This window comes from Taudactylus pleione, unplaced genomic scaffold (genome assembly GCF_031769625.1).
Source record: "Taudactylus pleione unplaced genomic scaffold, aTauple2 ptg000207l, whole genome shotgun sequence".
Taxonomy (NCBI): Eukaryota; Metazoa; Chordata; class Amphibia; order Anura; family Myobatrachidae; genus Taudactylus; species Taudactylus pleione.
Window position 1 is genome coordinate 5,782,127 of NW_028284609.1, and position 24,028 is coordinate 5,806,154.

At 43.6% G+C, this 24,028-nt stretch overlaps 1 protein-coding gene across 1 annotated transcript in view; it reads left to right on the forward strand.

Moving 5' to 3' along the window:
• RPAP3 (RNA polymerase II associated protein 3) overlaps window positions 1–24,028 on the forward strand; it is an 88,759-nt gene that overhangs the window by 23,771 nt on the left and 40,960 nt on the right. The window contains exons 7-10 of the mRNA XM_088478127.1: window positions 6,977–7,047; window positions 8,353–8,484; window positions 14,838–14,965; window positions 22,375–22,496. Coding sequence (XP_088334253.1) covers window positions 6,977–7,047; window positions 8,353–8,484; window positions 14,838–14,965; window positions 22,375–22,496 — 453 coding nt within the window. The remainder of the gene's footprint in view (window positions 1–6,976; window positions 7,048–8,352; window positions 8,485–14,837; window positions 14,966–22,374; window positions 22,497–24,028) is intronic.

Below are 24,028 nucleotides of genomic sequence, written 5' to 3' on the forward strand. Positions count from 1 at the left end.
CATGTTCTCTTGCGCGGTGGCCATCTTGATGACATCATCAACTTGCGTCATCCATTACACCGATTAATAACCCACAGTTTTTTGTCCGTGTTGTTCATATATATATATATATATATATATATATATATATATATATATATAAAATAATTATTTGTAGTGGTCCCAATACCAGCACTCAGTGGGCTCCACTGAGTGCCGCTATTGGGTCTACTGTTTTTTTTACCGTGTGCACCATGGCATCTAGCTTTGAGGAGAGTGCAGGCTATATGGATACTTTCCATATTATATATATCAGTCCGGGGCTGGCGCTCTATCCAGTCAGTCAATAGATGCACCGTTGCCTCCAGCATTAAAGTAGCAATACAGGTGTGGATGACTGCAGCGCTCAGAGGTCTTGTACAGGTCTATTGAAGACGCAGGACACCCTGTTGCTCATCAATGTTTTACTTTAAAAACTTTTGTCCTGACGAAAGTTATTAAAGTACCTGAAACCTTGATTAGCAACAGGTCATGGTCACTCTGCCGGCCAAAGGGATTGCAGATGATCCGATGCTGCGTCTTTGGACTCAGCTCGGATCAGTTCACGCCTCCTGCTGCATTACAGTTTTAACAGATACCAGTGATCGCGCTGACCGAAAAAATTGGTGGGTCCTAATGACCTCTCAATTTAAAAAATTGGGGTCCTACCCCACTGTTTCAGGGTACCATCAGATATTATGGGGGATGACGGCAGGCAGCAGTTGGGACAGTGCTGGGGGCAGGTAACAGTTGAGGTAGAGTTTGTTAAGGGCAAGCAGCATTTGTTGTACAGCTGGGGATAAAGTCAGGGAGAAGTTGGGGGTAGAGCTGGGGATAGAGGGCAGTAAGGGCAGAAGCAGTTGCGAAAGTGCAGGGGGGCAAGGAGGTGGTTAGGGGCATGCAGTGCTCGATGTAGGGTGGGGCAAGGTAGAACCTGGCGCAGTACTGGGGGGCAAGAAGGGGTTAGGGGATGACAGTTCTGGGGGTAGGGAGGGATGGAGGGGGCAATGGTAGATTGCAGCTGTAGCGGTACTGGGGGCAAGGAGGTGGATGGTAAAGGCAGTGTTGGTGGTAGGGAGGTGGGAAGGGTAGATAGCAGCTGAGGCAATACTGGGGGCTAGGAGTTGTTTAGGGGCAGCTAGTGCTGGGGGTAGGGAGGGGGTAAGGGTACAAAGCTTAATGTCGTAGCAGCAGCACCCTCCCCCCACACTATTGTTTGCCAAATGATAATCCATTCTCTCTCCCTCCTTTCTAATTTGTTTATAAAAAGTTTTCAGATTTTACACAAAATAAGACATACAGAGCATACCCTGCAAGCTAAGAACATATCAGTGAAGTAAAAATGCACAGGACGTAAAAGAGCATATACAGAATGTCTTAATAAGGATACATTCTGAAGCAGTCACAGGATAAAAGTAGTTTTCAAACACATTTAAGCCTGTACAAGCATCACAAATAAAGACTATAGCAAATGATCCGAATGCATCATACAAGATCTAAGAACCATAGAATAACATCACACACCCAGTAGGGATAAAAATAAAGACCATAAGCAAAAAGTAGTGCTAGAAATGTTAGAACATAAAAATTATAAAAGCAAGGTATAGCAATCATCTAGATATCAAAAATATACAATTTATTCATATACATAAATGATTGTGCCAAAAAATACAGAAAATTAATTTATGTTCAGTAGAAAGGACACTGGGACTGATTCAGACCCGCTCGTAAGCGGGTCGATGTTGGCCAAGTGCGCATGCGCACGATGTAGCCGGCTCCGTCGTGCGCATGCGCGAGACCCGAATAACGACGGCCAAGCCGTCGCTATGGGTCTCGCACCAAAGGGGGCGTGCTGTCGATGGTGATTGACAGCACGCCCCCTTTGGTGGGCGTGCCGGGGGCGTGGCTGTCCAGACGGAGGCGTTCCCATGGGAACGCCTACCGTCTGGGGCTGGCCCCACTGACATCGCTAGTGATGTCAGTGGGAGTGCTTTTGGCTCTGATAGAGCCAAAAGCACTCCAGGGCTTGCGGCAACGAGACCCTACCACAAGGGTCTCGTCGCAAGCCCGATGGTCTTGACCATCGTGACCATCATTTTGGCCACTCGCTATAGCTGTGGGTGGTCACCCACAGCTATGCGAGCGGCCAGGAGGCCGCTCTTAAATTCAGAGGGACGGCCCTGATTCAGACCGAGCGCTCTGTCAGAGCGTCCGGCTCTGAATCAGGGCCACTGATCTCACCCACAACTTTTAGTCCATACTTTGATTGAGTATGCACAGCTCCTGAAGGAAAAACATTTAGGATGTCAAAATAAACAACATAGGACAGACTGCTGTGTATAGATGGTAATAATCACCGAAAGAGGGATGTCTCTTTTAGATATTGATCATCTGGTAATAGTCTAGGTCCTCAAAAGGTACGGTGTTCATATGTTGTAATGTCTCAAATTGTGCAGGTTTACTCCCAGTGTGTTGGTCCTTTTAAGGCTCCATATGATTAGAATTATGTAATAGTCCTTTAAGGGAATTCCCGTCTGCGGCAGCCCGACAAGAGCAGAGTTAGAAGCAGCAGAAGCCCGACAGCGCTGGAAATCCCGATCGTGGATAGGTATCCCCTAACCTAACCCTCCTTAGGGGTGCCTAACCCTAACTTACCCCCCAAGTGCCTAACCCTAACCACCCCCTTCCCCGCTGCCTAAACCTAAGTCCTCCAGGGGGTGTCTAACCCTCCCGGGGGGGTGCCTAACCCTAAGTCCCCCCCCGGGAGCCATAAACCTAACGCTAAGTCCCCCGCGGCTTTCCGCTCGCGGCGCCCGGCATCACTACGATCGGGATGCCGGGCGCCGGTCTCCCGGCGTCAGGGAAATGTGGGCGTCTACATCTAGACGCCCGGCATTTCACCCTTGCTGGGATATGACAGTCGGGAAGCCGGCTGCCGGTATTTAGGCAGTCGGCTTCCCGATTGTTTCCCCTTCAAGGTTCCTCCAATATGTAGTATAGAAAAGTTGGGGTGATGATCCTTGGTTTGCCGTAACGAGTTTCCCTGCTCCAAAGTGCAGCTTTTTCAAAGAAGCCTTAAAGGACCAGCACACTGGGAGTAAGCCTGCACAATTTGAACACCGTATCTCTTGAGGATCCAGATTATTCCCGGATGATCAACATCTAAAAGGGACATCCCATGTCCTGTGCTGTTTTTTTTTGGCATCCTAAGTGTGTTTCCTTCAGGAGCTGTGCATACTCAAGCAAAGTATGGACTAAAAGTTGTGGGTGAGATCAGTGTCCTTTCTACTGAACAGAAATTAATTTTTCTATATTTTTTTTTTTCATTTTTGGCACAATCATTTATGTATATGAATAAATTGTATATTTTTGATATATAGATGATTGCTATACCTTGTTTTGATAACATTTCTAGCGCTACTTTTTGTTTATTGTGTATATGTATCGGTAGGGAGTGACTATCCGCTCTTAGTAGCTGCTTGGACAACATACTCATATCAGCGCCTGTGTAGCAGCAGTTGGTGCTTTTTTTCTGTTTTGCTAAAAATAAAGACCCCCTGGTCTCAAAGTGGGGTAAGAAGAAAGTGCTGCTCATGTCCACGCTGCACCAACACAAGAAGCTATGAGGATTATAAGAACATAGTGTCAGCTAGAAGCTAAACCATAGTGTATAGAAGTGTAGCATCCTACTAGGGAGGACACAGATTAGAAATCGTGTAGTGAATAAATCTAACTGGTGAAATCAGAATGATGTGTGAAACGCTTGAAGAGAAACCCGAGCACCAGCCACCAAATGTAACACGCTGCCTCCAGAACCACAGTAGAGAATGTGACTGTGTAAGAAGTTAGTAACATAATCAAAAGAAAATGAAAACCCGAGCAATAGCCTCCCCCACCCTGTATATTATTCCCTAACTATGGTATACCTGGATTTCTAACTACCAGCTACATTCTTCGACATACCCAAACCAACCCCCACGCTGCATACCAATCCCAACTATGGCATTCCTTGCAAAGCTAGGCACTGTCCAGCAATATAATGCCTTGTTAAGAATAAAGCTAAGCAGAAAATATTTAATACAGTAGTGCTCAATAGACTATCAAGAGAGACAAACTGCACCAGCATGATTAAAGAGACTATATAAGATTTATTGACACTATATAAGAAATAAGTAAGGATTAGGATTTATTGGTACCGTACAGTCCAGACGTGTGCACTGATCTAGCCCAGCTCAATGATAACAGAGTCAAAGCAATAAATGCAGTAGAAAATCACAGACGGGTACTTGGGCCCCTCGATGAAGAGTGAGACGGACAATGTCCACAGCAGCTAACTAGAGAAATGCACTTACGCAGGATGGGTTATAAGGATAATAATAAGGCTAGGTTACACATCCACTTTCCTTATGGGAAAGATCGTAAAAGTAACAGTACACCAATGAGGATGGTCCTCCATACCAGACAGCTGTTGCTTAACAGCTGTCAATGTAGTTTGCAGATCATTGAATTGAGATGCGACAGGGGGTGGGGCGTGTATGCTCTCAGGAATAGAAATCCCTCTCAGGAATGGCCATATGGGTATCATCCTCCTCCACGTTCTCACCAATCATGTGCTGGTTATGACTCATGGGTGACTGGTCCAACTGCAGCTCCCCAAGTGTATCAATCACTCAGTGTGCACAGTCATTTACCACCCGCAACACTTACCACAATGTAATTTCCAGTATAAAGGAGGTACTGGACCAAAATGGGGGCTGGGATGACTGTGGGATCAAGCAACAAGGTGTTTGGCCCAGCCTGCCTGCCACAGAATCACAATCCAACTTCCCCATATTATACCAGATGGCTGATAACATATATCATTGTTGGTTGCCAGGGTAGAAGCCAAACAGCAGTGGAACACAGAATATAATCTCCAGAAATAAATAGGCAGGCATCATGAGGATGGTGATTGTAATGGAAGTAGGCAATCAATAAAGCTGAAGGGGACAACAGGATAAATGGGTCTGTCCTCTACAATGATGGGTGTGAAGGTGCAGTAAAAGGAGTTTGTGGCCCGCTGGATATAGATTAAAGTAATTGATAAAAGAATAGTAGTAAAAGAGCCCTTAGCTCTAAAAAGGGTTAGAGAGGTGGAACAAAGGAAAATGTCTTGTAATGTAATTTCTCTCAATCGTAAGGATGCCTTTCAAACATGGGAAGAAAAACAATAATAGTTTAGTATAATCCTGTTCATAATGGATACCTTATCCTAAAATATATCTGATGGATTCAAAAATAAAGCTGAGGTAATTTTATTGAACAAAAAGATAATTAACTCAAAGGAGCTTATAGTGAAGACAACTAAAAACACTGCATTACAAAAATAAGATGTATACAATCTCGTATAACATGCAATTAAGCTTCAACACAGGGCAGTGGAAATACTGTATGCACAAAAGTATTTTGAATGTTGATATATAAAGCTCCAAATTGAGCAATGCAGATATGCACAAATCATACTGGCCAAATAGGTCTCGGTTCCAGATGGCTGATAGAAGTTCTGTGTTGGTTTGTTCTAAGGGGTGAATCCAGATTTCACTCAGTGTCTAACTGAAGAAGTCTCCTTTTAGAGGTAGGTAGTGTGTAGCCTGCATCAGTTCCTACGCGTTTTGAGCAGTAAGTCTTCCTCACAGCCTTGAGAAGAACTACTGCTCGTAACACATTGTTTTCTCTTTCTATGTTCGAAACTCATCCGTACTATTGAGAGAAAAGAAAGAGAAGTATGTTTATATTTTCCTTTCTTCCACCTCCCCACCACTTTTTAGCACCAAGAGCTTTTTTACTACTACTCTTTTATCGTTTACCTATTTCCTAGGTTTTTGGGTTAACCTTTGTATTTTAGCCCTAGGCGGCTTTCTGGTTCCATCTGGGTTTTTGCACATTTTATTTCCTACATAGATGAAAGCAAGTCCACGATTAAACTGCAGTGCAGAGAGGATACAAATAACCAAAAGTCAGAAAAACCTAGTAAAACGAAACATCCAGCAGCAATGAAATTGCAGTGCAGGACTGTTCAACCCATTTAGGCCCTCATATAGAAACGGATGTTGTAGAGAGAGGTTCCCACCACCGACCAAAAAGATTTCAATTCCACCTCCTGGAAGCCTTGAACCAGCTGCAGCTATTTAGAAAGACCAAGAGATCCGGAGGGAGCAGGTACCAACAGGCTGGTGATGGCACCCCACAGCAACCAGAGACACAGACAGTCTGGCACAGGAATACTGACCACAAGATAGTGGGCAAAAGAGTGTCAAGAAGAGGAGTGCTGAGTCACAAGGAGCAAGGAACATGGAAACTGTAGCAGAAGAACAGAGAGGGACCAGTATGGTAATGAACAGTCTCCCCTATTCACCAGCACAGCCGGGACAGAGGTGCGACAATGCCGGGTAGCCTAGTCACAAAGACAGGCCCCAAGTGCAGGATCTCTGTCAGAGACCTTGGCAGGCAGTGACTGGACTCCTGAGATGAAGTGAGAGGCGGGCAATAGAGAAATGCTATAAGGCTAATAGTAGCTAGGGAGTTGACACGGATGCATGCTACTCCCATACTTGTCCTGGCAACTGTACTATGTATATTTGTGATGGGATTTCTCATGAGCATTTATACAAGAATTCTAAGTAACAGTACTTATTATCTATCTAAAAATGTAATACATGTGTGACATAACCTGACACATACTTACCAAGAAAATTAAAGAGCATCTTCTTATGATGTTTTTATTCCCAAATGATGGCATATTATTGTTATTTGATTATGTCACATTCTTCTTGGTTTTTACTCCATATAACATATACATGTACTTGATTTAGTTATGTTTCCTATGCAATTATAAAATCACCTTCCAGTTTCTACTTCAAATGCGTTATGAATAATCCAACATTTTTCAATTGATGGTGTTATTTTATTTCCTGCATAGATTATGAAAAAGTCCTTGATCTGGATCCAAACAATTTTGAGGCCACAAATGAACTAAAGAAAATTGCACGGGTAATTGGTTATCTTATCAAAATAATTTTTTATTTTATACATTGTAAATCTGTTTATTTTGTGTAGTGGTACTGACATTGCCATTAATAACATGCATACCTTTATTACATTAGTCATATACTGCCTTAGTTGAAAACCTTCTCCATTTCTTGACATCTGAGATCACTGATGTATATATATTTTAGTAATTCCATCCCTATTAACATAATTTGGGGAGTCCAGAAATTTAGAACCTTTGATGAATGCTGAAGTGTTTATAGTCTAACATTCTACACACATTCACCCAAATGGGTTAAAATCATCTCTCATGGTGTATATGTAGGCTTGCCAAAACATCCCTTTTAATTCGGGACACGTGAATTACCCAGGTCCTGCGACTGATTAAAAGCCAAGTGAAATGGAGACTTGAGGTCAGCCAGCTACATAATCTGAACTAAAGGGATGATGTGGCAAGTCTATGTATTCAAATCTTCTACTTTATTAAAGAAAGCTATCCTAAATAAGGTAAATACAATTTGTCTGGGTAAATTTAACTGGGGGGGGGGGGGCATACCTAGAAAATCCCCTTTTGTAGGTGGAGGGGAGCGGGACTTAATGATGATCATGATATAGATCATACTAGCCCTTCCAGGCAACACTGCAGAGTCCTGGAAATAGGGGAGAATAGGGCTGGTGGGTAGAAAACTAAATGCATGCTTTTGCTTTTAGTTAACATTCTTGTAAATGTAATTATCTCAATTGCTTTTGCTGTGTGAGGAGAAATAAAGAAACATATTCTGGAAATTTGAAGTCTTAAAAAAAGTAAAGGTATACCTTGTGTGGATACTGCATAAATATTAGACATTGATGTTGGACTATGATCAGCTCAAAATAGGTCAGCAGTGAAGGGGTTAAGAAGTAAAATCTGTATTTCTGAAGAAATGGATTCATGCGAAAGCATGATGCTGTGAATGCAGTGTAATATGTGTTCTAGACCAGTGGTTCTCAAACTCTGTCCTCAGGACCCCACACAGCTCACATTTTCCAGGTCACCCAGCAGGTGCACAGGTGTAATCATTACTCACTCCTACACTTTAAAAGATCCACAGGTGGAGCTAATTATTTCACTTGCGATTCTGTGAGGAGACCTGGAAAACATGCACTGTTTGGGGTCCTGAGGACTGAGTTTGAGAACCTGTGCTCTAGACCCTTCTTTTCATTCTTGTTGGGGGGGTGAGGCAGGAAATCCACCATTAACAGAAAGTGCAGTGTCTTTTGCAGAAAGAAAATTGTGTTTAATATTTATATTGTGTATTTATATTTTAGGAGTTGCAGACTTCCTCTAGTCCTCTGCAGGAAAAAGAAAATATAAAGGAGAATACTGTTGATTGTGAAGAAGAAAATAAATGTACAGGTGTCCAACAGCTGAAGCAACAAGCTATCGTACAGAAAGACCTGGTAGATTTCACTTTCTGCCTTTTGCGAACAATGATATTAGTTGAGACAATTTATTTTGTAGCTTGATTATTGCTGAAAAAAAATATTGGCCGAAAAGGCACTTTTTAACTAAAATATATAGTCTGTGTTTTTTTTTTTTGTTTTTTTTTTTATTTCAATTTACAAAAAAAAAGCTATAAGGAAGTCTTTACACAATTTATATATATATATATATTAGATGTCCCCATGCCTGTGATTTTTCTCTCCCTCTCTTCAGCACTCACTCCCCACCTTTTTTTTTTTTGCTTTGTATCAATTATTTATTTATTTATTACCAGTTATTTATATAGAGCACTCATATTCCGCAGCGCTGTACAGAGAATATCTTACCATTCACATCTGTCCCTGCCCCAGTGGAGCTTACATTCTTTATTCCCTATCACATGCTCACACACATACACACTATGGTTAATTTTGTGGGGAGCCAATTAACCTACCAGTATATATTTGGAGTGTGGGAGGAAACCGGAGTACCCGGAGGAAACCCACGCAAGCACAGGGAGAATATACAAACTCCACTCAGGGCCATATAGGGAATCGAACCCATGACCAGTGCTGTGAGGCAGTAACGCTAACCATTACACCATCTGTGCTGCTTCTAAAATATATATAAATATATATTACACACACACACACACACACACATATAGTCAGATGCATAAATATTGGGACATTGACAGAATTTTCATATTTTGGCCTCTATTCACCACCACAATGGCTTTGAAATGAAACAAACAAGATGTGCTTTAACTGCAGACTTTCAGATTTAATTTGAGGGTAATTACATCCAAATCAGGTGAACGGTGTAGGAATTACAACGGTTTCTATATGTGCCTCCCACTTTTTAAGGGGCCAAAAGTAATGGGACAAACTAAACAATCCTAAATCTAACTTTCACTTTTTAATACTTTGTTGCAAATCCTTTGCAGGCAATTACAGCCTGAAGTCTGGAACGCATAGACATCACCAGACGCTGGGTTTCATCCCTGGTGATGCTCTGCCAGGCCTCTACTACAAATGTCTTCAGTTCCTGCTTGTTGTTGGGGCATTTTCCCTTCAGTTTTGTCTTCATCAAGTGAAATGCATGCTCAATCGGATTCAGGTCATTGCATAACATTCCACTTATTAGTCTTAAAAAACTCTTTGGTTGCTTTTGCAGTATGCTTCGGGTCATTGTCCATCTGCACTGTGAAGCGCCGTCCAATGAGTTCTGAAGCATTTGACTGAATATGAGCATATAATATTGCCCGAAACACTTCAGAATTCATTCTGCTGCTTTTGTCAGCAGTCACATCATCAATAAATACAAGGGAACCAGTTCCATTGGCAGCCATACATGCCCCCGCCATGACACTACCACCACCACCATGCTCCACTGATGAGGTGGTATGTTTTGGATCATAAGCAGTTCCTTTCCTTCTCCATACTCTTCCCATCACTCTGGTACAAGTTGATCTTTGTCTCATCTGTCCATAGGATGTTGTTCCAGAACTGTAATGGCTTTTTTAGATGTTGTTTGGCAAACTCTAATCTGGTCTTCCTGTTTTTGTGGCTCACCAATGGTTTACATCTTGTGGTGAACCCTCTATATTAACTCTTGTGTGAAGTCTTCTCTTGATTGTTGACTTTGACACATATACACCTACCTCCAGGAGAGTGTTCTTTATTTGGCCAACTGTTGTGAAGGGGTTTTTCTTCACCAGGGAAATAATTCTTCTGTCATCCACCACAGTTGTTTTCCGTGGTCCTCCGGGTCTTTTGGTGTTGCTGAACTCTCCGGTGCATTCTTTCTTTTTAAGAATGTTCCAAACAGATTTGGCCACACCTAATGTTTTTGCTATCTCTCTGATGGGTTTGTTTTGATTTTTCAGCCTAATGATGGCTTGCTTCACTGATAGTGACAGATCTCATATTGAGCGTCGACAGCAACTGATTCCAAATGCAAATGTCACACCTAGAATCAACTCCAGACCTTTTACCTGCTTAATTGATAATGAAATAACGAGGGAATAGCCCACACCTGTCCATGAAATAGCTTTTGAGTTGATAGTCCCATTACTTTTTGGCCCCTTAAAAAGTGGGAGGCACATATAGAAACCGTTGTAATTCCTACACTGTTCACCTGATTTGGATGTAATTACCCTCAAATTAAATCTGAAAGTCTGCAGTTAACCACTTAACTGACTAATTCTTTTTCCAACAACTGCTCCAAAATTGTCGGTTTCTTTTATGATTGAATTAGGTCAAGAACTTAATTTTAAACTTATCCATCATTATTTTATTTGAAACATTTTTTTTTTGTTTAAAACCAAGTATACCATAAAAATAGCAATTTTTATGTTATACTGTAGTGATGGCTATTGACAGCCATAGGCAAACGCAGGGGGGGTTTCCGTCTGCCTGGAAACTCCCCTCCCCAACACATACCATGACCACAGTAGAAATAGTAATATAATAGAATTTTACGAGTGCTGCATGTTCTTCTCCCTATCACAAGAGAAATAATTATCACCACCTGTGGATCTTTTAACATGTATCAGCCAGTAATAAATAACCTGTGCACCAACTAGGAGATCTGGAAAACATGCACTGTTAGGGATGCACTGCTATAGAGCCCAATATGTACATATATGTCCAGGGAAGTGCCTAGGTTCTTCTGCTGCTCCTCCAGGCTCCCGGACTTGCTCCAATGCTCTGGAATGGCGCTTACATCTAAAATAAAAACATTCAGTTCAGGCAGGATGGCTTACTGCCGCATCAAATGACTTATTGTGATCCTGTATATGCTGGAATTATGACACACAATACACATTGTATGACGCATATTAAAGCTGGATACTAATTCTACCCCCTTCATGAACTGGCCAGACTCGCTCTAAAATGAAGCATTTGGAACCCCCCCTCTAGAAATCCTGCGTTTGATACTGACAGCTGTACCATTGATGGTTCAACCATCTTAAAAAGAAACTACTGCCTGTTACTGAAATGGCTGCCCGATCACTGCTGGCCACAGTGATCGGATCACAGCAGCAGCGGCTACATGAGATAATCTCTCTCTCTCCATATATATATATATATATATATATATATATATATATGTATATATATGTATATATGTGTGTGCGTGTGTGTGCAGCCTGCCAGCTTTCATTTAAGGGTATTCATTTCCAAATTGGTGGAAGGGTTTGGGAATTAGCCGTTTAATACGTATCTACCATCTTTTCCGAAGAACCAAAAGCCGTTGGGCAATTGACTCAAAAGTTGTTTCATGGACAGGTGTGGGCTATTCTTTCCATCAATAAATTTTTATTGAGTATACTGCAGAATATTTATGAGGATAAAGAAAAAGGAAAACATACATAAAATAAATTATAAGGGGGTGACCGTACATTCAAAGAAATTAAACAAAAACTGAAAACCGTAAATACAAAAATGGATAATAAACTAGGTGTTTTGGTCCACCTGTGGAAGCTCATTCAGATCAAAAGGAGAGGCACTTCGAGGGATTGGAGAGGGTAGGGATAGGGGTGCGTCCCTCCCATCTGTAACATAAAGATGCCATTTCACAATAGGGGATGAAGTGGCCGCAGAGTAATCAACCTCCCTCGTCTCCATTTCAAAATGGGATTGTGTTTTAGTTATAACTTTGGCAAATGGGAGAGGGGAAGGGGATTTCCAGTGCTGAGCTATAGTGGCTTTGGCAGATATCAGAATGTGGCCGAGAACATAACTGTCAGATTTGGGAATGGAGATTGGATACCAGTGGAGAAGGGCGAGGGAGGGATCTAGAGTTAACATCATTAATAAGAGTGAATACTTCTTCCCAGAAGGGGTATAATAAAGGACAATCCCAGAAGACATGGAAAATAGAGCCTTCAGAGTGACATAGACGCCAACAGAACTTTGAGACTGTAGGCCAGATTTTATGTAATCTAGAGGGTGTCAAATATAATCTATTTAAAAGTTTTACATACATTTCAATGTGGTTAGAGGTGTGGGCTATTCTTTTGTATTTCTTTATCAATTAAGCAGACAAGTTATCTACAATTGATTCCAAGTGTGGCATTTGTATTTGTAAGCTATTGTAAACACACAGCAATGAATATGCATTCTTAGGCTGCAAATACAAAAAAATCCATCAGAGAAATAGTGGGAACCTTAGCAGTGGCCAAATCAACAGCTTGGTATATTCTGAGAAAAAAAATAATGCACTGGTGAACTCAGCAACACAAAAAGACCTGGACATTCATGGAAGACAACAGTTGTGGATGATTGTAGGATCTTTTCTATGGTAAAGAAACTCCTTCACAGCATTAAGTCAAGTGAAGAACACTCTCCAGGAGGTAGCATATTATTATCCAAGCCTACCATAAAGAGAAGACCTGTACCAGAATGATGGGAAGAAAAAAAGTACAGAGAAGGCTTGGACTGGCTCATGCTCCAATGCATATATCACATGTGTAAAACACGGTAGAGGCAGTGTGATGGCATGGGCATGCATGGCTTCCAATGGCACTGGGTCACTATTTTTTTTTTTATTGATGTTGTGACAGAAGCAGCCACATAAATTTTGAAGTGTATAGGGGGGATGCGGTCAATATCCTAACCGTGGGGATTCCGTTACTCAGAATCCCAGCTCCGGCATCCCGAAGGTAAGTAGCTGGGTTACGGGGAGGGTTAGATGTTAGGCACTAGGGGAAGGGTTTGGGTTAGACACTAAGGGGGGAGGGTTAGGTATAGGGTGAGGGGAGGGGAGATTGGGTTTAGGCACCGGGGAGGGAGGGTTAGGGGTAGGGAGAGTGGGTGGGTTAGTACACTGATCAACAAGTGTCGGTATCCTAACCCTGTCAGGATGCCGACATCGGGATTCTGACAGCCGACATCCTGTACCCAATCCATATAAGGATATCCTGTCTGATCACATCAACGTTGATTATATGGCACTTAGCAGTACAGATGGACAAGAAAGCAACTCAGAAGTTTTTTAAGGCTAAGAAGTGGAATATTCTGCTATGGCCAAGCCAATCATTTGATCTTGCTGAAGTCAAACCGAAATGTAGGAAGACCCATGAACAAACAGCAAGTGAAGACCGCTCCAGTAAAGGCCTGGAAAAGCATAAAAAAGGAAGATACCCAGCATTTGGTGATGTCCATGGGTTCCAGACTTTAGGCAGTCATTGACTGACTGCAAATGATTTTTAGTTTTTTATTTATGATTGTTTATTTGTCCAATTACATTTGAGCCTTTGAAAAAAGGGGATTATAGATACAAATTGTTGCTATTCTTAAACGTTTCATAAGCTATTTTTGTTCAACCCCTTGAATTAAAGCTGAAAGTCTGCACTTAAATTGCATCTACATTGATTCATTTGAAATCCATTGTGGTGGCGTACAGAGCCAAAATGATTAACTATTTAATTTTTGTGTGTGTGATACTTAGAAACTAGGCAATAGTTTTATGAACTCCATAAGCATATAAGATATCATTTAGAATGTTTAAGGAAAAACATATAGGAAAAACAAAAAGACACTTTGCTTACAGGAACATGGAAGGATAAAAACAATACAGACACAATGAATAATTACAACTATAGGCGATGACATAGCTATATGATTATTGACGATGACCTGTCCTGCTTTCGTTATGCACGGATACGAGACAGACCAGGTGATGAGATCCCTGTAGTGCCAGCACAGGGTAAGCATAGTGGATGGACCCTGCGTACAACCAGATGCCAGGTCCCGTGCAACTCTGATAGTGTTGGCCATTTTTTTATTTTGCTGAAAATGCATTTAAGTCGCAATGCTATGCGACTAGGATGTATTAGGAGACTGTGCTAATTAATTTTATATGTCACATATTTATATCTGTGTGCAACTGAGTCGGTAAACAGAACTTGGCATGGAAAAAAGTTGGATGCGCTGCATCGTGTGCTGATTCAATGACTCAGTCGCACACAGATATGGAAGTGTCACGTATCCAATTAATCAGCACAGTCTCCTGGTGTGTAGTCACAGCACATTGCGACTTAGACACATTTCTGCCAAAAAAGAGAAATAGACGCCTGGTGCTAGCAGAGTCTCACAGGACCTAGCGCGCTGAAAGGGGCTGTTTGGCACAACTGCAGCATAGACGTGTGAGGATACATTTATTCTAGTGTGTATTTTAAATGAATTTAATGGCAATTGTTTTCCTTGTACTTGACACACTTTTTGTATAACCTACGTTTAGATTTCAGCCTCAATCTGTATGTTGCAAGTGTTTTTGTTATTATGGCAGTATGTTTAATACAATTCTGTTTGATATCCTTCAGGGTAATGCTTACTTTAAAGAAGGAAAGTATGAAATTGCTATTGAATGCTACACACAAGGCATTGCAGCAGATGGTACAAATGCACTGTTACCAGCAAATCGAGCCATGGCATATCTGAAGATTCAAAAGTAAGTATAGTTTTGAAACAATGGGTGCTCTACAGGTGATTCCTTTCTCTCTGATTGGCTGGAGTGCATTCTCCCCAACATCCTGATATGGCAATGCAACACTAGCATATAAATGCATCCATCTTGGAAGTGCAACTTGTGACCTTCACAAACGTTTGTGTAACAATCTGCCTGGACATGTGATGTTTAACATTGCACATAAACTTTTTATGCATCATGTTAAATGACTATTAGAATGTCAAATGCTGTAAGCCGTTTCTTCAGTTCTGAAAATCCCAAAAAAGTGTACATATACAGTATGTATTGGAATATTATTAACCACTTAACTGACATGGTTGCATGTGATGCGACGGCAACCAGTTGAGCTTTTTGCTTATACGGTACAACCCATGTGACCGTGCTGTCTGCGTCCGCCCCCCGGCTTTGCATGAGAAATTTCCTCTTCCTGCTTCGGCCCCCTGGCAGCGATGGGGCGGTCTGTGAAAGCACTGCCTAAATCGTGTCCTAGAATGCTTTGCGAACATCACTTTCGGGTGCATGCGCCAGAACCTAAGGTGCAGTGTTAACTGACCTCTGCAAACCTCTGCAGCTGCAACAAGGGGGGCTTGATCCCCCCTTCCTTATCAACTCTGTGTGCTCTGCAGGATTGAGGAGGGGTAAGTGCTCTAGGGTGGTGGGTAATGCCCTGGGGGGGGGAATTAAACATATTTATATTGACACGTGGTGGTAGGAAGGAGTAAGGGGGTGTCTCGGTTTGGGTTCTCTGGATGCTGGTGGCAGGGGCAATAATGCCACTGGGGATATATGACAACTAGGGGGTGTGGGGTTGGGGGGAGGGGGTTAATGCCACCGGGGACATAGTTCTGCCAGGGGTTCTGTTGCTTCTCGTGGTTGGGACGTACTATTACAAAGGTCGCCTATGTGATTTAACACTATTTTATTATCTAATTACCATTTATGGTCAGTAACTACGGGCAGTAATGCATGGTCCCTGTGCAAAGATAACGCACAAATTTGTGAAGCAACGGTTTAATGGTCAGTGGTCGTGGGTTCAGTTCCCAGTAGGGCCATCACAGTGTGGAGTTTGTTGTGATTCACCCCCTAGGCAAAAAAAAGTAATATATTTCAATCCATTTTAAAACATATGTTGTAGTTATTTAAATGAAAAAAAAAAAACAATTTCTGAGAGGTTTTCAGGGAAATAGGTGGTTAATAACTGTTTTATAGGCGGCAAACTTTAGGTTTAGTCTGGTTTTGTTCTTGCAGTTTATTCTTTTACCTGGTAGCCTTTTATTTTCACTTTCATCAAGGCTGGGGGACACTGGACCATGGGGTTGTCGCTGGGTGAGCAGGAGCTGGCCCTTAACTACTGTAAAGGTGCATACACACTGGGTGATTAGGAAAGACCGTACAATTACGACATCGTAATCGTACAGTCGTTCCTGATCCCCTGTAGTGCCTACACTGGACGATATGTCGTTCTGTGTAGGCACCCTCCCTCATGCCTGAACGTCGTAATCGTGCAGCGCCCAGTAATATCGCCAAGTGTGTATGCACCTTAACTTACGCAGCCCCAGTTTTAGTGAGTTTTATTTTTAATTTGTACATTTTTTTTTTCATTTTTTTTATTGATTTATTTTGCTTTTTAACTTCGGTTCTGTGCACTGCTTTGAGCAGCGCACAGTGAGAGTGCTGAGCCGGCTGCAGGGAGTTAGTGCTAGCGTTCCGCTAGGCAGCCGCGCCGGGGTGGGGGAGCTGACCAGCGGGTCGATCCCCGCTGTGCACTCCGGTCTCTTCATAGAGACCGCCGGGGACTGGGTGTGCGCTCACCCTTTTATAGGGTGCAGGGCGACGCTGCGTCCCGGTTGGCTGCGCCATCTTGCCGGGCTTCTGCAGTGGCTCCACAGAGTGCGGAGGCGGAGCTTGTTCTGGCTGGTCTCCCCACTGCTATGTCGGTGTTAGTGTGCTGAGCAGGACGTGTGGCGGCCATTTCCCGACGGAGCTGGATCTCTGTTGTAGGGACATGCTGGCAGCATCAGCTCCCCTCCCCTGTGGTAGTTAAGTGCCAGCTCCTGCTCACTCGGCGACAACCCCATGGTCCAGTGTCTCCAAGCCTGATTCAGAGAAACGTATTCAATGGTAAGTAACCAAAAATCCTATATCTTTTTCAGGGTCAATAAAGCTCCACAAGGAGACATTTGGGTGTACTTGGGATCTGACCTGGAGGACTGAACATCAACAGCAAAGCTTTTCAATCCCAGGATGCTCCGGTCCTCCCCCCTATACCCAGCCCACAGCCTGAGGGCACTTCAGTTTCGTTGGTGTCCGGCAGGAGCTGGACCACCATTATAACTGGGCTGCATTAAGCAGCCTAAGCTTTTATTTTATGATTTATTTTATTTTCTGTTTTACAATAATGGGCGAGCAGCAACAGACTGTCCCCCAGACGTCTTTGCTGCTGCCCCATCACCCCTCCGCGGCGCCGCGACACCAAGCCTGTGCTAGGTACTCCCGGCGGGTCTCTGAGGGGGACTAGTTAGCAGGCTCCCCAGATTGCAGACTGGAATTCAGGGGACAGGTAAGGCGGAACCCCTTTCGTGGGGACTTGCATTTTGCGCAGTCTTACCTCCAGTCTCAGGAGAAAGACTGGAGGCACTGATGTGGACACTGGTGCGGCCACGACTCCACTAGACAACCGAGGCATATAATATACTGGCGCAGGGCATACGTAGAGGTTAGGGGACCCGGTGGTTAATGTCGGAATGGGGAGAGGGCGCTCTCTTGGCAGCCCCTCCCCCAGCTCAGGGCGCCATTCCACTGTGGTCTGGTGTTTCCTGGGCTGCTCCTCCCTCAACCTCCACCCCCTCAGAGACGCAGCCATTTTGAGCAAGCAAGTCTCCGGGAAACTGGGTCCAGTCTCCCTGTATATCTCTCCCATGGGCCAGGTTATACAGCGCTATATTGCAGATATATATATACAGGTTGAGTCTCCCATATCCAAAATGCGCGGGACCAGGGGTATTTTGGATATCGGATTATTTCGTATTTTGGAATATTTGCATACTATAATGAAATGTCTTGGGTATAGGACCCAAACCTAAACACAGAATGCATTTATGTTGTGTATATACACCTTTTACACACAGCCTGCAGCTCATTTTATACAATATTTTTTATAATTTTGAGCATCAAAAAAAGTTTGTGTACATACATGAAATTCATTTATGTTTCATATACACCTTATACACACAGCCTGAAGGTTATTGTATACTGTATTTTAATGAAATTGTGCTTTGAAACAAGTTTGTGTACATTGAACCATCAGAAAGCAAAGGTTTCACATTCTCAGTCATACCAAAAATATTCCGTATTTCGGAATATTTGGATATGGGAGACTCAACCTGTATATATATAACACACACACACACACACACACACACACACACACACACACACTGTTTTTCTGCGTTTGTATGTGAATTGTGCTAGCGCTAATTTCTACTTTCTATACTGTCAGCTCATACCTTTCCCTTTATTCTACTATACCCTGACATACTAAGGTATATGGGGTTCATTGTACCTCACATCTCCTATATAATTGTGAGGGCTATCACATACTACATAGTGCGGTTGCACACTACACTGTGCCATAAAACACATACTGCAGGGTGTTCACTGCACTGTATCATACTGTGTATTCTATTATTCTGGCAGAGGAAAGAATAACAAGCAGCCTGATGCTACTGCTCCTACACTGGTGTCTTGTAAGTCCAGCTCAGCGGGCTTAGCCCCAGAGGACCTCATTCAGGATGGTCTTTGTACTAATTGTTACACAGCCCCAGGCCCCTCAACCCCGGAGTCTCTCCCTCAGGACCCACCTTGGGCTGCCTTTTCACAGATGCTTGCAAAACTTGCGAACCACATAGCAGTCCCTGTGGTAGCTTCTTCTGTGGGATGGCCACAGCAGGTACTCCCTGCAAACCCTTTGCCTTCCTCATGGGTAGACGCACTGTCTACCTCAGTACAGGTTTTTCAGCAAATGCTGCAAAAGGAAAAGCCTTTACCTACTAAACGTGCTGTGTTATCTTCCCAGTCCACCCAGTTAATTGATTGTGATATATCATCTGGGGAGGCAGAAGACCCAGACCACTCTCACTCTGACACTCCTTCTCAGGAGAAGAGGAGCCACACTCTAAACAAATATACCTGCTCTTGTGAGATCTGTAAAAACTGTTTTACAAGTAGAAGAGGATGAACCTTCTCCTAAGAAAAACACGCATTTTTTAAACGACAAAAGGGAGTTTTACCAGAGTTCCCTCAATCAGACCAGCTATCTGATCACATGAGTGAAGCGTGGAATATGGCCTATAAAAGGTTTCAAATTCCAAAACTGTTCAGTTCCATTTACCCTCTTCCAGCTACTGATTGTACTAACTGGGAAGTTCACCCAGCAGTGGATTCTCATGTAACATGTCTGGTTAAAAATGCCACCTTACCCATTCATACTGCAACCTCCTTGAAGGAGAATACAGATGGACCCATAGAAGCTTGTCATAAATCCATATACTCTCTTACAGGAGCTATTACTCATCCTGCTAGGGCTACGTCCTCTGTGGCAAAAGCCATTGAGAGTTGGGTAGAGGCCCTAAAAGAGACATTTCCCCTGATGCTTCAGGAAGAACAACTATCCTACGTATCTGACATTAGAGATGCTGCCTCCTACTTGGGTGAGGCAGCTATGGATATGGCTCTCCTGGCCACCAGGATATCTGCCACTTTGGTAGTGGCACGCCGTGTTGTCTGGCTTCGTTCCTGGAAAGCAGATTCAGGCTCAAAACGGGCTCTGGAGTCTCTGCCCTATTCTGAAGACATCCTATGTGATCCAGAATTAGATAAAATTGTGACTATTTTGGCAACTTCCAAGACAGCGTTTCTGTCTTCTGCATATAATTCAAAGCCTCAGACGTCATCCTTTTGGTCCTTTCGCCCTCAAGGAAAAAGCAAGGGTCAGTCCTTTCCATGGCAGCAGACATCAGCCAAGGTCTCCAAGGCTATGGCCAAACAAGCCTGGGCTACTAGACGTCCACCTGCTATGTCTGAAGACAAGTCTGTAGCCTGACTGGACGAGCCTCTCCCTGGGGGCTCCCAAGGTGGGAGGCTGACTTCTTCAATTTCGCCCAGGTTTGACATCAAACCACGTCAGATGCCTGGGTAAAGGAAGAGGTCTCCCACTGATACACCCTCTCATTCTTGAGGTAACCCCCTCCAGCGGTTCTTTTGCACAGTACCTCTATCGGACCCAACCAAGGCCCTGCTGCTCCAAAAAGCCATTCAGTCTTTACTGAATTCAGGAGAAATAATCCGGGTCCCCTCCTCACAACGGGGCAACGGCTATTATTCTACCCTTTTTCTTTTTTTTTTTCGGAATCCCAATGGGTCTCATCGGCCTATCTTCAATTTCAATTTGCTGAACAAATTTATCAGGGTGCCCAGGTTTTGGATGAAATTCCTACATTCCATTATCTTAGCTATGGAGCTTGGGGATTTTATGGTATCTCTAGACATTCAGGACACTTACCTACATTTGCCTATAGCACCTTCTCATCAACAATATCTCCAATTTGCTATACTACAGCAACATTACCAACTTCATGCTCTGCCGTTCACCCTTTCAATGGACCCCGGGTCTTTACCAAGATCATGGCAGTTATGGCGGCCTCTCTTCGTCGTCAAGGGATCAGACTGCTCCCATACTTGGACGATCTCTTGCTGTTGGCCAGCTCCACAGAGACTTTTCACCGCCATCTGCAGGTAACCTTTGCCTTTCTTCAAATGCACGGTTGGCTGATCAACTGGAAAAAGTTTTCCCTAACATCCTCTCCAAGGATGGTAAATTTGGGAGCCTTTTGGACTCTCGAGTTCAGAAAATCTTCCTAACGGCGGACAAGATTTCAGCAATCCAGCACAGACTACACAGAATGCTCCTCAATCGCCGAGTGTCAATTCACTCTGCAATGCAGGCCTTGGGATCAATGGTGTCCACCTCCGACATGGTGGAGTTCGCCCAGTTTCACAACACCTGATCCTCGCCAGGTGGAACGAGCTACTACCCCATCTGCTCAAATCTCAGACAATGAGCCTCCCCCCAGAGGTTCGCCTGTCCCTAGCCTGGTGACTACAGACTTCCCATTTGAACAAGGGTCATACTTTTTGGATTCCAGACTGGGCTCTCCTCACAACGGACGCAAGCCTCTGAGGGTGGGGTGCGGTAACCGGCTAAGTCCCCAGTTGAGGCGGTGTTGCCAATCAACATCCTGGAACTTCAAGCCATCTACAAAACTTATTCCTATCACATTACTAATGTCCTAAAAGAGTGCCCCACTCTGGCTGTAAATTGGCCTTGGCCAATTACTATTTTGTTTTGATGGCTAACTAACAAACAGACTCTGGCCAGATGGATTTGGCTTATACGCAGACTGGCCTTCATGTGCCGTCTTCAGTATCTGCTCATTCTACTCACTCCGTTGGCCCTTCATGGGCAGTCGGCATGGCGCCTCAGCTGAACAGCTATGCAAGGTGGCCATCTGGTCTTCTGTCCACACCTTTCGTAGGTTTTATGCCTTTGATACATTTGCCTCTCAGGATGCTTCCTTCGGGCGTAGGGTTTTCCTATCGGCTCAAGAGCGTTCTCGCCCTTGAACAACTGCTTTGGGACATCCCCAATGTCTCCCTGTGGAGCCCTATGGACCATGAAGAAGAAAAGGAGAGTTATGATAAAACTTACCTTGGTTAACTCTTTCTTCGAAGTCCATAGGGCACTCGCCCTGACGCTCCTAGTTTCTATGGGATTCTTATCCTGGTCACTTGTTTCCTTCTCTGTGTGAGAGTGTGATTCCTCAGTGTACCAGTCTTCCTTCTCTCCTGTCCTGCTCCTGCCTTGGGCTTTTTAAGAAAACTGAAGTGCCCTCAAGCTGTGAGCGGGGTATAGGGGAAAGGACTGGAGCATCCTGGGATTGTAGAGCTTTGGTGTTGGTGTCTAGTCCTCCCGGTCCCAGCTACACCTCAGTGTCTCCGTGTGGACCCTATGGACTACGAAGAAAGAGAGTTAACTAAGGTAAGTTTTAATATAACTATCCTTTTTCTCGATATTAGGCATTCCTTCCCTATGCAATGAGTTCTATATAGGGATGTTTTCCAGGGGTTCTACTAACTAGAGATAGCTCAGTGATAGCTGAATATAACTAAGTGACTCATTCAGACACGCAATGTTATTTGAGTGACCTTTAATAACATGTTCGTACAAAACAAAGGTCAAAGAAGGTTAAATGTTGTGACTCAATATATACTTTTAATTTTGTGCTAAATATAATTTTTACCTCGTGTTGGTATTTCCTTGTATGCATGTTTAGATACAAGGAAGCAGAAGAAGACTGTACACAAGCAATAGCTTTAGACATTACATATGGGAAAGCTTTTGCTAGAAGAGGTACTGCAAGAGTAATGCTCGGAAAGCTGAAGAAAGCAAAAGAAGGTGATCAATAAAATAATGCATTATGATCATTGGTGATTACATCTGCTCAATAAAATTTGTATTTTTAAGTAGTAATACCCCAAATAAATACTGATAAACATTTCACTATAATGTAACAACCAGTGTTCTCCCCAGAAAATGTTTCCAGCCGGGTGGCATCAAGAAGTAGCCGGGTGGGGGCCTTCGCAATAATAAAATGGTTTAAACCCTGACCTTATAATGATTTGAAATAACATTTTATATATTAATTCTCCTCTTCTTATTAGAGGCCCAGTCGTCTGATTATGAAAAAACGGCAAAGTCTCTAGGATCTGGTCCTTTTTATACAGCTCCCAGATACTGTCCCCACTTGCAGGCTTCCAAAGTGCCGGGTGGTAGGCTGTTTCTTGCCCGGTGGTGCACCCGCAAAAAACAGCCTGGGGAGAACACTGAACAACATATGTGGCTTTTACAGTATACCTTGGAATCTATAAACAAACATGACGTCCTCTCTTATTAGTCACTAATCACTGCATTACAGAGATGAACCGTGGTGACATTAAAGAGAAAATGTACCCTTTATAAATAAATGGATTATTTTCTTATACGATGAAATATGGGGGACAAATTGAGTAGGGGTTTACCGTATTATCCACAACAACCACCCCCGGGCTCTTTCTAGCAGGGGTGTAATGCCGCAACCGTGGGTCTCACTTCACGGGGTCCCCTGGCCAAAGCATCCATCACCCCACGCTAGTCTGCCCAGGCCAGGGATTCCTGAGGAGGTGGGGACCCTCCCAATAAAGGCAGGGCTTGACAAATTTTTTGAAAATCTAGGAGCCAGGATGTAAGTGTAGAAGTCAGACCACAGTCTTCCCCCCCCAACAGAACCCCCCCTCCCCTCATGGTCACACCACTATCCCTCTGAAGCCGCTTTGCAATCCCTGGCCACGCATAGACTCTATTACCGGGGAGCTCTATGCAGCCAGAGACAGGTGACAGTACACAGCCAGGACATACAGGAGGATCAGAATAGACTGAGACAGACAGCAGGGATCAGAGCAGGACAGGAGTAGTCAGCGCAGGCCAGGATGGACACAGGCACAGCAGTCACCGCAGACAACACTCAGCACATGCACTCCTGTGCATGAAATGAACGCTGCAATACTATAGGCACGAATCTCCGTGGGGGCTGATGAGGATCTGCTTCCTCCCTCACTGCAAAATGTGGTAGCCAGGCAGCAAAATCTGGTAGCCATGGCGACCTGGCCCCTGGGATTTGTCAAGTCCTGCAATAAAGGGCACCTCAGGTCTGGGCTTATAGCCCAGAGCTGTCCCCAGCACCCCTGGACAGTGGATGCTGAGTTAATTGTGTAAAAAATAGATCAAATAATATTGTCCTTTACAGGAGAACTAGAGGTCCCAGCAAGCCTCCACTGCATGCTGGTACTTGGAGAACCACAAGTAACAGAGTGTGTGGCATTAAGGGCCTGCTGGTACCTCTAGTTCACCTGCCAATATATAAAGAAGGTTATAATATTTTATTACACATA